The sequence below is a fragment of the Echeneis naucrates genome, chromosome 24, assembly GCF_900963305.1.
Source record: "Echeneis naucrates chromosome 24, fEcheNa1.1, whole genome shotgun sequence".
Classification (NCBI taxonomy): Eukaryota; Metazoa; Chordata; class Actinopteri; order Carangiformes; family Echeneidae; genus Echeneis; species Echeneis naucrates.
In genome coordinates, this window is record NC_042534.1 from 9,682,639 (window position 1) to 9,698,199 (window position 15,561).

Sequence of the window (15,561 nt, forward strand, 5' to 3'; positions counted from 1 at the left end):
AATCATGCCCTTGCATCATCGACTGGCATATGAATATTTTAGTCAGCACTGTATTTGGTGTGCTGAAGCCATAAGAGCTGGAGAAATGGAAAATAGGAGGAAGAAATCTATAGAATAAGACTGTTGACTGTCATTGTCCAGAGCAGTTTTTTTCATTTAAAAGTAGTTTCTTGGTTGTGCCACATCAGAAAAAAAAAAAAGTTAGCTGCTGTCAAAGTAGAAAGCTGATTGGGAGGAGAACAAATATTTGTCAAGAACAGGGATAACATCATATTTACAGACAATCTCTCTGGGCAGGCATTGCTTCTGTTGCACTGTGTTGTTCATACTGAAATACTCTCAGATCTGCGCTGCTGGCCAATGATTGTGTGAAGAGGGTGAGAATGTCAGATCTTTGATTCTGGAATATTAGAGAAATGGTCAGACATTGATTCTCTCTCAATCTGATGACAGCAACATCTTGGAGAAATGGATTTTCTGACACCAACCGACGAGCCAATATTTATTTTAGGGAGGTTTAAACAACGCTCCAGTGTAAACTTGCTTGTTTCAGTACATTCTACTGCTGTAGCTCACTTTGTGTCAATGTGCATATAAAGTGATAGAATTTGGAGTATTTATAGCAGAATTTGGACATTTCAAAAGTTAGATCCACCCACCGATCGTCTTTCAATAGTTGATCCTGCTAAATTAATCTCAGATATAGATTCCAAAACAGAAATTCATAAAATACAGTTTGATTGTTGGGAAGTAGGGACAGAGTTTGGTATTTACAGAATAAGAAAAGTATTGTCCTTGTGAACAATGTTTCTTTTCTCCCTTATGGCACATGTCAGCGAAAGGAGAATCTGCTTTGATGAATCAGAATTCAGAGTAACAAAAGCAACCGCCGGTCACAGGAAGGCTCATTGTCCACTTCCAAAGCAGTCACCTTTGGGACGATTCCTGACTAATTAATGGAAATAAATCAAATATTTTTATTGCCCCATGGGGGTGTTGGGTCTTCAAATGAGCAAAATTTTGTGTTCTTTTGCCTGTGTGGTTTCAAGGCTGCTGAAGAATCCCCGGAAAGTGTCCCTTTCTCTCCACTCTCAGTCAGGAAATGCACTGAGACAAGAAGCTATTGTTGTGAAAAGCTTGCAAGGGGTGTGTTTGTGTACTTGTGCGTGTGTGTACAGTATAAGGTCAATGGACTTATGAAATATACTATTGAACTGCATTCAAGAGGAGAGCTCCACTGGCTCCACTGGCTCCAATGGCCTTGCACCAATCTGATTAGTAAATATTAGGTGTGTTAATAAATGATGTGGCCTACATTTTAGATCAATGGAAAAGTATTTGTTGTTACATAATTGGAAGAATATACTACTGGATGAGTTAAAAACTTGACTTAAGTAGGATTTTCTATAGTTTTCTATAGTTTATAATCTACAGCCCAAAAGTATCAGTGTCTTCAGACGGGGTCCTGGTTCTATTGTCGGTCATTGACAGGAAGCAAATGTAAACAGACAGCGAGGTCACATGCGGCGTTTTTTTGGCATGTGCCAGGGAGGGTCAGTCACTCTGTGTAGTTAGGTGTGTGTTTGTTCTTTCGTGGCTTTCTTCCCAGAGGCGGTGTGTCACCAGCGAACCAATAAAACGGCAGAAAAAGTTACAAGCCCTAAAAACAAATGATGAAGAAATGTATGAACGGGCAATGGTAGGAAAAAGAGACACCTAGGACGTGAAACAGACACACGGCAGACACACAGTGTGCCCTTGTTCAGGATGACACAGAAAAATGAAGAGAGGGAGACATCGTTCGATATTCTCATACACACACACATATATATATTGTCATATACCTAAGCACAGTTTTGTGCATGTGTGCAGACAAATGCTCACCTGGACAATGGCCTGAGGACTCAGAGGCCAAACCGGGCCATCTGGTCCTACAGCCTGGAAGTGACCAGTCAGCATTAAGTCTTCACGTCTCCCCAGCTCTCCGTCTCTCTCTTCTTCCCCTTTTATGCACACACTCATCCACCCACGTACTGACAGACAGGCCTCGGCTCTGTGCAGTCTCAGCGGAGCTCTGATGGCCTTTGTGAGGCAGCCATGCTGGAGGCGAAAAGCCGACACAATGTTCCACCGTGACATGTTAGCTCCGTTATTTTTCCATTCAGGGGAGGACTTGGTGTCATCCTTCCTCCTGCGTGTGGAAAATGAAATTAAGCTTTGTGAGTCTTTTTCCAACGAGACACCAAGGCCACAAGGTATAATTTTAAAAAATGTACAGAATTCAGCGCACTGAAGTAGCAGAGAAGATCATGTGCAGCTGAGTGCCTTTTCCTCACAAAAAAATGTTTTAGCCGTGCTGCTGACCTTTTTATTGCTCGCTAAAATGGAAAATGTCTGTTTGATTGAACGTGCATCAGTTGGTGCGAATTCATTTGAACCTAATGTTTCCTCAATAATCTAAAATGTTCAATGCCAAATAAATCTGCGGTTAGTGCCACCCAATCAAAAGGTATTAACTACAAGTTGGACAGTGCAATAGTGTGAGCTAGCACCACTAGCTATAAAATACAGTGCTTAGCAAACCTAACTGATTTTATTTGGTCACGCATTTATCATGTTATCATACATTTTTGTAATCTGATGTATGTTGGTCTCTGTTACATTTAATCTACTTCATCATTAAACAGAAGGGATGGAATAGGCCTTCTGTTGGGTCACAGCTATGCAACATTTTAGACCTGACAATCAGTTTTGCATAATTAGTGAGCCCAACTTGTTTTTTGTAGTATGACGAAGTATTTTAAAAAAAAAAAATAAATAAAAAAAAATCAAGATCTAAAACTTGTCTCTCCTTTTGAAATCATTGTCTTCATTGTCTCATTGTCTTTATTAACCACCATCTCTTGTATCTTGTCAGCTGCTAACCTTTGAATATTAAGGGACTCCCAGTGAAAAGACCTACTAATATACTCACCTGAAAGGTCAGCCGTCTGCTTCCATTCAGTCTCAGGACTCAGTAAATGTAGGCCAAGCTGCCATGCAGAGCGAATAAACAGAGTTAATGTGGAAGTTCACCTAATCTTTAAGTGAATAAACAGAGTTAATTAAGTCACACTGACTACAAGGGCATATTGCAGGTAAATATTTTTTCCGAAATGTATATATAATCTTGTCTAAAAAAATACCATTTGAAAAGTTAATGGAGTTTTCAATTTTTTTTTTCAAGACAAGAGCACAATTTTAGTCTTTTGAGCTCTTTTTTTCAACACCACATCACATGACGTAGGCAGAGGGAGCGATACGCTGGGATCTGCCATCACTCAGTGTGTTAGCAGTCAGAGTGCCACCGTGTTTTCTGTAGTGTATTGCATTCATTTATCGTTATCATGGCAAATTATTGCGTCCACAGGTTTCCTCACAGAGAAAAAAAACCTGCCTGGGTGCCTTTTCACAGCTGCATCAGTCTAAACGACCCTTCAGACCGGAGGATTATCAATCCAGCGATCTGAGGGAGTTCAACATGATCCAGGTGAGGCCCCTTCGGTGCACACAGCCTCCTCAGCTCAGCTGTCCGAAGCAGGCTCCGGCTGAGCCGCCGGCGCACAATAAAGTAATGAAGAGAGTAAAATAACTAAATAGAAGAATGAATTATTTCTGCCCTAAACATAATGATGTGTCTGCTGGCCTGCAGAGGTCCATGCAGGCTGTCTGAAGCACGGAGGGATTCCGGTTGCTGTGTGAAGCCCTGCACTTGGAGCCCCGGGGTGGCATTCCCCACTCAGGCCCAGCAGGCAGCTACCTCCCTGCAGCTCATGCACAACAGGCTCGTAGTTATCGGGCTGCGGTCCGTCATATCTGTAATGGTACAGATTTAACGTTTCTCCCTCTGCCTACGTCACTTCCGCTTTAGCTTTTTCTGATGCAGAAGTAAAACTTTCTGCCAAAACGACTCCAGAAGCCTAATTAATGTATTTACCAATATATTTTGAAGACAAAAATAACTGCGGTATTATTTTTCTAAACATTGATTCAATGGGTTCTCTAACCTGCAATATGCCCTTTCACATGTTAGAAACACATTGAATTAAATGGGACCTTCACAATAAATTTGCCTAATAAAATTGCATGGAAAATTTTCATGTGATTTAATCACTTAAAGTATACCTTCTTAGGACAATTTTTTTTTTTGAGTGCATGTTCCTGATATTTTAGGCTGACATGTTTGAAGACTGTCCATGAATGCTTGAGTGTAGAGTTTTTAAATGGTTTTTGGCATTTGCTGTCTTCTATCACTACCATGCAAGTCAGTCATTCATCCACAGTTTTAAAGATGTAAAGCCAACTTACTCACCATTTAAAACACAGGGAGTAAGAAGACCAAGGTCTGGGATTCATTATTACGTCAAATATCTCACATCAGTAATCTAGGGCAGATCAACACTCACATATTTCCATTCCAGATGAGTGATTACCTGCATGACAGCCTACATCTAAGTGACAACAGTTGGGTGCGTTGCTCCCTGGTGTCAATGAGAGCTGTTAGGTAACCAAAGAGGAACGGTGGCCTACAACACTCATGACCTCTCAGTCTGCCGCCTACTTTTACCATCTGCAGGGTGTGTGAAGGATCACTTTTTTTTTTTTTTTTTTTTTTTTAACAGGGCCCTCCAGCAGAGACTCTGATTCGAAGGATGTCGCTCAAGACATTCACATGCCACACATTTCTTTTATTATTACAAATATAAACATCACCATAATCTTCCTCACACATACAATGCAAGTGAAGGATTTTAATGTCTCGTATTTCAGCCTCAACACTGGATCAACAAACACCCTAGTGAAAACATCACCACACTGACCTGGTTTTTCTTTATTGTTGACTCTGCTGTCGCTGACCCAACAGTTTGTTTCCTCTTGTGTCTTCATCAGACATATGATGCCAGGTAAACATCTCCTATGGAAACAGCTTAATGTGGAGATTTTGTCTGCGTCATTAGTAGCTCATATGGTTTTGATGGCAAAGTTGGAAATGATAGCTTGTCCCACCTGCAGCACAGCTCAGTTTAATCTCTTCAGCGCTTCCTGCACTTGTTCCTGTATTACGGAACGGAGAGAAAGAGGTACTAACTAGCTCTTCCTAAATGGGTGTGGAGAGATTCCCAAAGGCAAAATACAAAAAAGATAATGAGCGGGGAACCACTTCAAGATGGAAGAACTATTTGTTCAAGTATGAATCATTGCTGCCTGAGGACTTCCAATGCAATTCCTAAAAATGTGCTCGTAATCTATGGCTATACAATAGGCAACACATAGAGATCAGACAGAGATTAAAAAAAAATAATCTATAAATCATAAGAATCGCTGTAAAAGATGGAATAACATAACATTAATTCTGCTAATTTCTTATATTTTCTCTGTACTTTTTTCAGATTTTCAGGTACAATCCTGCATATCCTTCAGCTTTATTTTTCATTTGTCATTCATTCATTCATCTTCAACCAAATATCTGTTTCTAGGCCACGGAGGGTGCTGGAGCCAATCCCAGCTCACACTAGGCGAGGGTGGGGTCACCCTGGGCAGGTCAGGTTGCCTGTCCATTGCAGGGCGAACACACAGAGACCGACAGAGACTAACAACCACTCACACTCAGACCTACAGACAATTTAGAGTCACCAGTTAACCTAAACGTGATGTGGGAGGAACACCTTTCTAAGTAATGCAAACTGTGCACAGTTTGTGCAAAGTGCTATATTTACACCAAATGATATCAGCATGTTAATGTTTGCTTTTTGATGTGCACAAATTTGGCAAAGCATATGCAGGATTCTCTGTGTCTCTGTAATTACTTGTTGTGTAGATGTAATAAATAAATAAATAAATAAATAAAAGAGCCAAAGTCCTGTCCTACTTCTGTGCTGTTCAAGGGCGCTCCCATGAGTCTTTGGCATAAATGCCCTGTCAGACTTGCCAGTGTAGTTATTGAATGCTGCAAAGTAATCCTGGTAGGATCTATGCTAAAAATAACAAAGTGATCTAATTTCATTAGGTGAAGTGAGCAAATCCAAGAAATCTCATTATTTACTTTAAAAATGTGGTTAAGTACAGATTTTAGGTCTGCTGAGAAGGAACGGGGAGTTTGGTTTTCATTTTACATTACTGGTGAACAAATATACAGTCCAGATGGCATGAGGCATCATGCTCTAATTGATAGAAAATCAAGATGAACACTTCACTCACTCAGTTAGTTAGGAAGAATAGATCTGGGACAGCATGTCCTGGCTAGCACAATGTGGGTATGTTGTTCGGTAATGATTCGGTCAGTAAGTCAAAATGTTATATTAGCACAACAAAACATATCACTAACAAAATGAACAGATGATTTCAAAGCAAAGAAAAAAGACAAATTAGGTGTGTAGCTTCATCAAATAAACTCCTGGAATTGAAGACATCACACAAAATAGTGTGTATTTCAAGTTAGTCGGTCCAATACTGTTGAGTTCCACTTTATGATGGCTTGTGCTTGTATTGACAATTTATTATTTTGGCCCATAAAAATATGCTGGGCCAGTGGAATTTTTCATTTTGCAGCCATCTTGGCTATTGAGTCAAAAAGGGAATTTCAGGCCCTTGCCATTATGTCTATTGTTTTGACCAGTGGCTAAAGAACGAAGTGTTTACCTGTTACCTGAAAAGGTAAAGACCAAAGGAAAGAATACTGGACTAAACCACCAGGAGACCTGAAACACAACACCCAGTGAATGTTTCACCAGATATGGCTCTTCTATGAAGTGATAATATTCATTGAACTTTCGTGCGTGAAATTCTTATAATCCAAATGGGCTTCTGAACATTACTTTGAGATCTACTCAGTCTTTTGAAGGTTGCATTGTCATTGTGTAAATTTGATATGACAGATACAAAATGATAATCTGAAGCACATTCAGTTGGTTAAATCTTAACAATCCCCTGTTATTGTATAACAAGGAAAAAGGTTGTGTTGGCTTATGGAGGAAGCACAGTGCACCTGAGTAATGTACTGACTGCTGAATTTACAGATACTCTTGGTGGGTTTCGGCTGGCGATGGCTCATAGCCAAAACTGGTCAGCATCGAAAGCAATAAAATGTTTGAAGCCAATGCTATTAATGAGTGCAGTACATTTCCTTAGTCATGAGAGCAGTCAGTGTTTTTCCTGGCAAAATTCCACACAGAGCGCAGTGATAGCAACTGAAGCGACTGCTCTGATCCAATGGAAGTACAGTGAATGTTTTTTCCTATACAAATGGAATTTAAAGAAAACAGTTGTGGCCTAATTATTACTCATCTCTTCACCAATGTTGTTTTTATTTTTTTATTTTGATGGGGCCAGTAAAACTCCAGCTTTAACTTCCACTTGACTTTTGCAAAAAGCTAAATGTGTTGCATTTAGCAGTGTGATTTACAAACATTTGGCCCCTCAAAAGCAAAGTTTGCTTAAGTTGCCTGAACTGCGATATTTTCTCAGGTTCATCTTGGGGCTTATCTACAGCAAAAGCCAGGCCGCATGTTGTGGAAAATTCCCTGGATCTAAATGTGAGTAAAGGTTTTGAGAGACAGGAGAAAAAGTGAAGTGAGAGGGGGACAAGTTAGAAGCAAGGGAGAGCAAGCTTACCGTGTGTGACACATGGCCCTCAAAGGGAGACGGGGGGGATAAGAGAGGGCTAAAGTACAGGCTAAAAAAAATATAAATGCCAACGGCAGGATAGGATTTTGTCCTTTATTGAATCCACAGCATATGAGCTGAACTGAGATATCAGATATCTTAGCAAGTCAAGAAATAATTGTCGAGCAAAGAATGTAAGCAGAGCTTTAAAAAAACAAAAGGAAACAATGATCCCATGTCAAATCACAATTGGTCCTTACTCATGCTCTGTTTTTCTTTCTCCTTCTTATGTGTCTCTATATTGCCCTCATATTAACATATTCACCTAGGCCTTTTAAAAACACACAAGCAAATGTTCTTGTGTGTATGTTTATAATTAAAACAAATATAATGATACATTTTACTTGGTTTCGGACAGCAGAAGAAAGGAAATGGCCATTGGCTAGGACTGTTCTCTCCAAATAGATATCGATGATAACTCCTATCACATCCCCACAGCCAGCATGAAAACAGATCTTTATATCCCCATGTTTCCTAATGAAGGATGCTCTGTTTTAATTCCCCTCTGTGCGCGATAAGCAGGGTGAAGTTAAATGCTTGGTTTGGCTCAAGCCGCTGGTAGTGTCCTCTCAGTCACGTACAGTGGGGTGAGAACTGTTTCAATGGGCTTTTTCCTTCTCAATGAAACATCCAAAAGAGGGAGAGATGAAAGATAAGTCAAGAAAAAGGGAGGAAACGGAGGAAAATGAAATAATTGCTGACTTACTTTGCTTTCTCTCTGTTTCTAAGATTACGAGCTGGTGGGTGGGTGCACGTTGGTGCAACAAAACACGTCTCTTTGGACCTCCTAACCTGACTTTTGGGTGGTATCCATTTCATCACACGCTATGCTGGATGAAGGCACAAAAGAGCGTGTGTGTGTGTGTGTGTGTGTATGTGCAACCACGCAGCTTGACACAGCACAATGCCCATTCCTTAGCCAAAACGCAGAGGGTGGGACATCCACACTGGTTCTGTGGTAAATGCTGCAAATAGTACAGCTCACAAAGAGGACGTGATTTTACACACTCACTTAAGGGAGAGGGCACTTCCCCCTCATTTTCAAGAGTGATATTAATCGGCATTCCACTTCCCACATCCGTCTCATCTCACACTGCATTAAGATGATGGGCTGTAACGTGACTGACGGTGGAAAAATGTAAAAATATTTCAGGGTTTGTCAAGTGGTGGAGTTAAAATCCAAAAAGGTTTTTTTTTTTTTTTATATATATATATTTGCAAAACAACTGGGGAATTCTGAAATGTCAGTTTGTCTGTCCACCACTTTCATTGTCTTTGGAATATCAACAATTATTGGATGACGTGCGACGAACTACAGGCCGGACTTAGTAAGCACTACAACTCTTTCCTATTCTCTGTTCAGGCGTGTTTTCCAAGCAGCATATGGGACAGTCTAACATTTAGACACCTTTCGAAGAAGAAAAAAAAAATTGAGAAAGTTTCCAATAGCTGCTACTTAAAATGTTTGTGTGACTTAAAGTCAGAGACTTTGACCATGTACAACAGTGCAGAACTACAAGACATGAAAAGTACAAAGTGCATTGATAAAAATGAAACCCTAACAACCCTAACACGAATGCTAATCTGTTTGTAGACTTGTTTGTTCATAACAGAATCTGAAATCTATCAATTTATCTATTTATCTGATTGCTTTGTGTCAATAAAACAACAAAAATCTTTCCACAAAAAGCGACATAACCCTGTCTTCCACAGAAAACGAAGACATGTGTGACTGATAAGGTTTTTTAATTTAGGGATACAAAGTGTTACAAAACCATTGAATGAATTCCTACAGTTGTTTTGTTCTTGTGTCAGGTTATGGTGAGGCACACATTGTAACACTCTGTGATTGCCTGCTTTATAAGTAACCAATGCAGGACACAAACAAAGCCATTAATGTTTTTTATAGGTCATTGGATTAAGTGCTTATATTTCAAATTCAGATTTTGTACTTTACTTCTTCTCTTGACCTACTGTATCTAGAAATAGATCTTCCATACATCTGGTGTGCATTTTCTAACCAAAAATGACTCTATCCATTGGTCCAGATTAGAAATAGAGGATTTTGGTATAAAATATTTTGGAAAGAACACATAATTGATTAACATTATCCAAATGTTTGTCATTGTCATATATTTCCTTTTCACTGAATATTTCTTTCGGCTCTCATCTGTATTGTTACATTGTGACTTTATCTGACTTGTATTCGACAAATGTGACTCAACTGCAGGCTGGTGAGAAGAATTCTGCTGCAGAAATACCTCAAAGTTGCTGGTATAAGTTGGTCATTGTTGTGTTCCCCACATCCCTGTATCTGCCTATAACAGATGTTTTCTCCAATCAAGTCTTGCTCTGCTGCCGGCCTTCTCTCTTTCCTTAGTGTTTGATTGCGACAGTCTTTACCTCGGTGAAGAAGTGGTAGGAATCCTTCCCTCCCTCCCTCCCCACCCCAGAGTGTTTCATCCCTCCAAAGGGCAAGTTCAGATCCCTCACCAGCCAGCAGTTGGTCCAAACCAAACCTGTGTGTAACCTCCTGGCCATCCGGTGAATCTTCCCCACGTCTCGGGACCAGACGGTGCAGGCAAGACCATAACGTACCCCATTGCCCTTGGATACAGCTTCCTCTTCTGTGTCAAAGGGGCTAACACAGGTCACAGGGCCAAAGATCTCCTCCTGCATGACACGGGAACTGTCGGATACGCCTGAGATGACAGTGGCTGGCATGAAGTAGCCAGAGTTGTTTTGTTGAGGCAGGTCCAGCTGGTCGACCCCTTCACCACAGTGGATGATGCCACCTTCAGATTTTGCAAGTGCTACAAAGCTTCGAACCTGGGAACCAGGACAGAGAGGGGGGGGTTCAACTTTTGATGTCATTTTGAATGGAAAACTACTTTCATAGAATCACATGTTATGTAACCACCTTTTCCAGGTGCTCTTTGCTGATGAGAGCTCCGTTGTTGCTGCTCGGGTCAGAAGGAGCACCGGTCTTCCACTTCCTGGTGGCAGCCACAAATCTTTCCAGGAACTCGGAGTAGATACTCCTCTCAACATAAATCCTACTGGTACACAAACAGATTTCTCCCTGCAAGCGAAGAACATCACAACACTGTTTCCATGCATCTATCTCATAATGATACGAGCTGTGGTCTCCTCCCTATGGACACTTCATGACACTGCAGCCTCATCACATACAGACACAGGAGTTCACAAGGATGCCTATTTTCATTTTACTGCAACTAGTAATAATCAATAAAAAAAATATTTACTTATGTAATACTTAAAAAAAACCAAAAAAACAACTAAAGGGTACAAATTGCTTGATAAATGACCCCAAGATGAGAAAATATTAAATATTGAAACCATTTACCAGGCAACTGTACAGATATGAGAGTAGTACAAGTCTTTTTATTCAAAGAGAATACATTTCAAGAAAAAGAATATTTGCCCACCCTATATTTTCACAAAGAAAAAAAAAAAATCCTCAACATTATTTAACAGCTGATTGGGATAAATCTAACTACAACGATAACTATAAATGAGCAAAGTTTAATCTGAAGACCATGATAATAATAATAACAATGATAAACAATGTGCCTATTGTCAAAAAGCATTTTAAAACATTATCCACAAGCAGCTTCTAAAATGATAGCTTTAATAAAGGCAAGTCTAAGCTGAAGCGTCACCTGATTGGAGAAGCTGGAGCGAATTGTGGTCTCGATGCACTGGTCCAGGTCAGCGTCAGCAAAAATAATAGCTGGGTTTTTACCGCCGAGCTCCAGGGAGAGCTTCTTACAGTAGGGGGCACTCCTTTCAGTGATTCGCTGGGCAGTTGCTGTTGAACCAGTGAAGGAGATCAGTGGGACGTTGGGATGGCCAACAAGGGCATCACCTGCTTTGGGACCAGTGCCGAATACAATGTTGACTACTCCGGGAGGAATACCTGCAGAGGCCGACAGATACATATCCAACATTCAACTCTTCTTACTTCAACAGAGGCAAATGCATAGAAATGTGAAATAGTATGAAAGAATCCCGATATGAATTGATTTCTATTGCATTGTGGTTACTGTAGTCCTACCGGCCTGTTGCATCAACTTGCACATCATCCAGGCGGTCACAGATGTCATCTCACTGGGTTTGGCCACCACAGTGTTTCCTGTTGCAATCGCAGGCGCAATCTTCCAGGTCAGCAGGTACAGAGGGAGATTCCAGGGGCTGATGAGACCAGCTGCACACACCACAACACAATAACAAATGAATAAATAAATAAATAAAATACAGATATAACATTTGCACTTTTCAGCACGTAAAACACAGACAGCTCTCACCTACTCCCACAGGGCAGCGGATGGTGTAGTTCAGGCAGCCCATGTGGTCCATCTGGCTGCAGTCGGTGGTGTGGTGGAGCACCGATGATGCAAAGAAGCGGAAGTTGTGTGCAGATCGGGGAATGTCCACAGTCCGCGCAAATGCCACCGTTTTCCCTGTAACATCCACCATGTGATGACCAACAGAGGGCAATACAGCAACACATCAAACACACATCAACACCAAAGTTGTGTGTTGAAGCACTATCAGAAGCTCCAAGTGTACAACGCCATCTTGTGTCACCAAAGGGGCACGAACAGGAACTCCAAAAAATACCATCAAATTACTGGAGTAGTCACATTTCCTTCATATTTTGGATGACATTTAAGATTTCCTTGAGCAAAATCCTCAGGTCAGAGGTCAGATTAACCTATTATCTGACACACAGATCACTACAATTTTTTTGGTTATTTGATATTAATCAACCCATTCGCTCTGATACAAATCCCAAGTAAGGGAACAAACAATGAAATTGAACTCTCGTGAAGTGTATGGTGGCCAGGCATTAGCATGGAAGTCTCTGGAATTTGGATTTGGAAAACCACCTTAATTAACCGATTCTTGTTTTGAGGCATTTTGAGGCATTGTATTGTCATTTGTATTATCAGACACCTTGGTCTCTGGACTCAGCTTGGGCAAACTCCTCCAAGTGGGCTTCGATCAGATCAGCCAGCTTGTTGAGGACCTGCGCTCGCTGCTGTGGGCTGCAGGCAGACCATTCAGGGAAGGCTTCTTTGGCTGCGGCCACCGCCGCATCCACCTACAGGAAGTAACGCAATGGGAAATTAGCACACTGCTCTGAGTTGCATAAGGATGGAGGGCACTGATTAATTTCACCCCACCCAAAGCCTTTCAAAATAAATCAACAGATTAAATGAAAGAGAAAAAAAAAGTCTTGCTTTCTTGTTATATAGGTAAAGGCAACTGGATGCTTTCATCATGTTCATACTTAATGACATGAGAAAAAAAAAAAAAAACATCAAGTGGACACTTCATAAAGCATTACAATAGAATTACATGTTGATTCTATACTTTTAACCCTGTCAACACTATACAGTATATTAAGGTTTATGGACCTGTGTTTGATGTTTAATCATTACTAGGCTGTTGACTGCAAAGAGCAAAGGTATTGTGTATATGACACAACAATGCTGTCTTTTTGACCATTGCAAGCATTACTTCACCTAGGTCCTGATTTAAATGACAGCTTGCACAATATGATTATAAATCTTAATGAGTTGAAAAGAACCAGAAACACTAGAAGACATTAGTGAGTTACACTAGATTTTAAATTTTTTAGAAAATCTTCCAACCGTAAGGGAAATAGTTGGAAGGATTGTGTATCATTGCACAACAGCTATGAGTGGAAAACAATCTAGCCTGTGAGGTTTGTGCATTGGTGAGGAGTTGCAAATGCATTGGAAAGGAAAGTGCAATGGAAATAAAAGAAGCTAATAACATCTGTCTGAAGATTTCCCACCTCCTCCTGGCCGCTGTCAGGTACTCTGCAGTAGACCTCTCCAGTGGATGGGTCATAGGAGTCAATGTGATTCTCACAGTGGACAAACTTCCCTCCAATGTAGTTCTCCAGAACCAGATACTGGCGCTGCTGCCCAGAGGCCTTCATGACCGTCAGCTAAAACTGTTAAAACAACCACCCAAAAGGGAAAAAAAACAGCAAGCTGGTGCAGGAAGCTTCTCAAACCACACGAAACCAACTGCAAAGAGAGGCGAATCTGGCCTTGCACCGATCCTCCTACTGCACATTTCACAATAAAACACTGACCCAGAGCAGCATTTGGTCAATAATTATCACCACTGGACTCTCAGACTGGGAACTGGGAGGTGCAATGTTCATGTTAGAAAACTAAGCTTCATATAATTTCTTGACAATGATCCCACAAACCCAATTTTACAGGTAATGATTAAACATTACACATACACATATACACACACACACACACACACACACACTATCACTTTGGTTTCTGAAACTAGTTCTTATTATTATTTTGACAAAGCAAATATACATAACAGGATTCTGAAAAGTCTCTTAGCTTTTGTGCTACAGATACTTAGATAATGCCATTATCATGTGAACATATGAAACTTGTATTGTTATGCTTTGTGGAGACTGAATTATATATAAAAAAAAAAGTTCCAATGAAGATGTTAATGAAAATGTAAGCACACTCCACGGAAACAGATGTGCACATCTTTGTAACTGGGCTATGCTGCTTGCCTGATGAAGATTATGCATTAACTCCAAAGCAGACTCTAAACTGACTTTGGGCTGGGATTTCAATAACAGTCGTGTTTTATAGCTAATCTGCATGGGTCAACCAAGGAGTGTTTTCTTAAAGGCTTACTTGTTTAAACATAAGATTAGCCCAGTTCATTTCTGAAAGTGGGGTATATGTTATTTATTCCTGTTTGTGCAAAGAAACCAAAGTCCGATGTGGCAAGGATTCACTATGAGATAACAGTAAAATTCTCCATGAGACATACTGAAAAGTTTTTTTTTTCTTTTATGTTTGTGTACACAAGAGCAACAACCGTGTGAGTTTTAGAAATTACTGATTCTGAGAGTGCAGCTTCTGACTTTGAAGCACATTATTACTCATCTATTTCCAGAGAAAGTGATTCATAGTCATGGTACAAGCCTCCAGACTTACAGTATCAACCATTCTTATTGTCATTTAGATGTTTTTAAAGTGTATCACAGGTCTGTTTCTATCTACGCATTTCAAACGGTCCATAAGGTGACTGACATGGACTCGGGGTTGTACATTTCTGTGTGGACTGAGTGTGTGCTGATCCTTCATTATACTGAACACCGCCGTCCTGTGGCAGCTAAGTGATCTACACATCACCTATCTGGAAAGTCTTTATCATAAGAAATGAAATACGTCATCACTAACTTGAAACCTTCACTTCTCCAACACTGAGTGGTTTGACAGAGTTTGTGAGTGACAGTGCCTCAAGCAGGATGACTGAGTCATAGTGGACATACAATCATCAGCAGAATTGAATCTGATAGCTGACCAAAGCAGCCAAAGCTTGGAGTCCTAAATGTTACCAAATCCTGTGATGCAGGCACCTTATGTGCAAAGCCACACAGTGTAACAGTCAAAAAAAAAAAAAAAACTGAGATAACTCAAAATGACTACTGGATTGTGCTCTGTACTGTTTCTGTTTTTCTGTCCACCCCCTGCATAAAAAGGCTTTGGTCAACTTTCATTCACACACACTGTTCTATTTGCAAACATGAACTAAATGTGTTGATGAGATTTCATCTGAGAGCAACTTCAAACACCTTTCAACACAACTGCAACCTCTTTCTGGTTTATCCCATCTTTTTCACATTGTGAACTGAGAACATTTCCTTGCCTTCTGTGGTACTTTCCACTCAAGTGGCAGCATCGCCAGCTGTGACACTGTCAAACTTGATAAGAGGATGATCGCCTCAAGATTTTTACCTCCCTCTCACTT

The 15,561-nt window shown here is 40.4% G+C and overlaps 1 protein-coding gene across 3 annotated transcripts; it reads right to left on the reverse strand.

Moving 5' to 3' along the window:
- Positions 1 to 9,536: 9,536 nt before the first annotated feature.
- Positions 9,537 to 15,513, reverse strand: aldh8a1 (aldehyde dehydrogenase 8 family, member A1). Of its 3 annotated transcripts, XM_029495810.1 has the most exons (7): positions 13,550 to 15,513; positions 12,682 to 12,829; positions 12,030 to 12,185; positions 11,780 to 11,929; positions 11,385 to 11,641; positions 10,622 to 10,783; positions 9,537 to 10,530 (listed from the first exon to the last, which is right to left on the reverse strand). In XM_029495810.1, the coding sequence occupies exons 1-7, from the start codon at positions 13,694 to 13,696 to the stop codon at positions 10,078 to 10,080; spliced, it is 1,473 nt and encodes a 490-aa protein (XP_029351670.1). In that variant the 5' UTR covers positions 13,697 to 15,513; the 3' UTR covers positions 9,537 to 10,077. The 3 variants fall into 3 exon arrangements, with proteins under 3 accessions (XP_029351670.1, XP_029351671.1, XP_029351672.1); XM_029495811.1 differs by lacking the exon at positions 11,780 to 11,929; XM_029495812.1 differs by lacking the exon at positions 10,622 to 10,783.
- Positions 15,514 to 15,561: the final 48 nt, after the last annotated feature.

What these genes read in the sequence shown, in the direction of transcription:
- aldh8a1 (XM_029495810.1), bottom strand. Translation starts at nt 13,696, where the DNA reads ATGAAGGCCTCTGGGCAGCAGCGCCAGTATCTGGTTCTGGAGAACTAC. An exon ending in CTGACAGCGGCCAGGAGGAG is followed by an intron (nt 12,830 to 13,549) that starts GTGGGAAATCTT and finishes TACTTCCTGTAG; the next exon opens with GTGGATGCGGCGGTGGCCGC. An exon ending in CCGCTGCCCTGTGGGAGTAG is followed by an intron (nt 11,930 to 12,029) that starts GTGAGAGCTGTC and finishes TGGTGTGTGCAG; the next exon opens with CTGGTCTCATCAGCCCCTGG.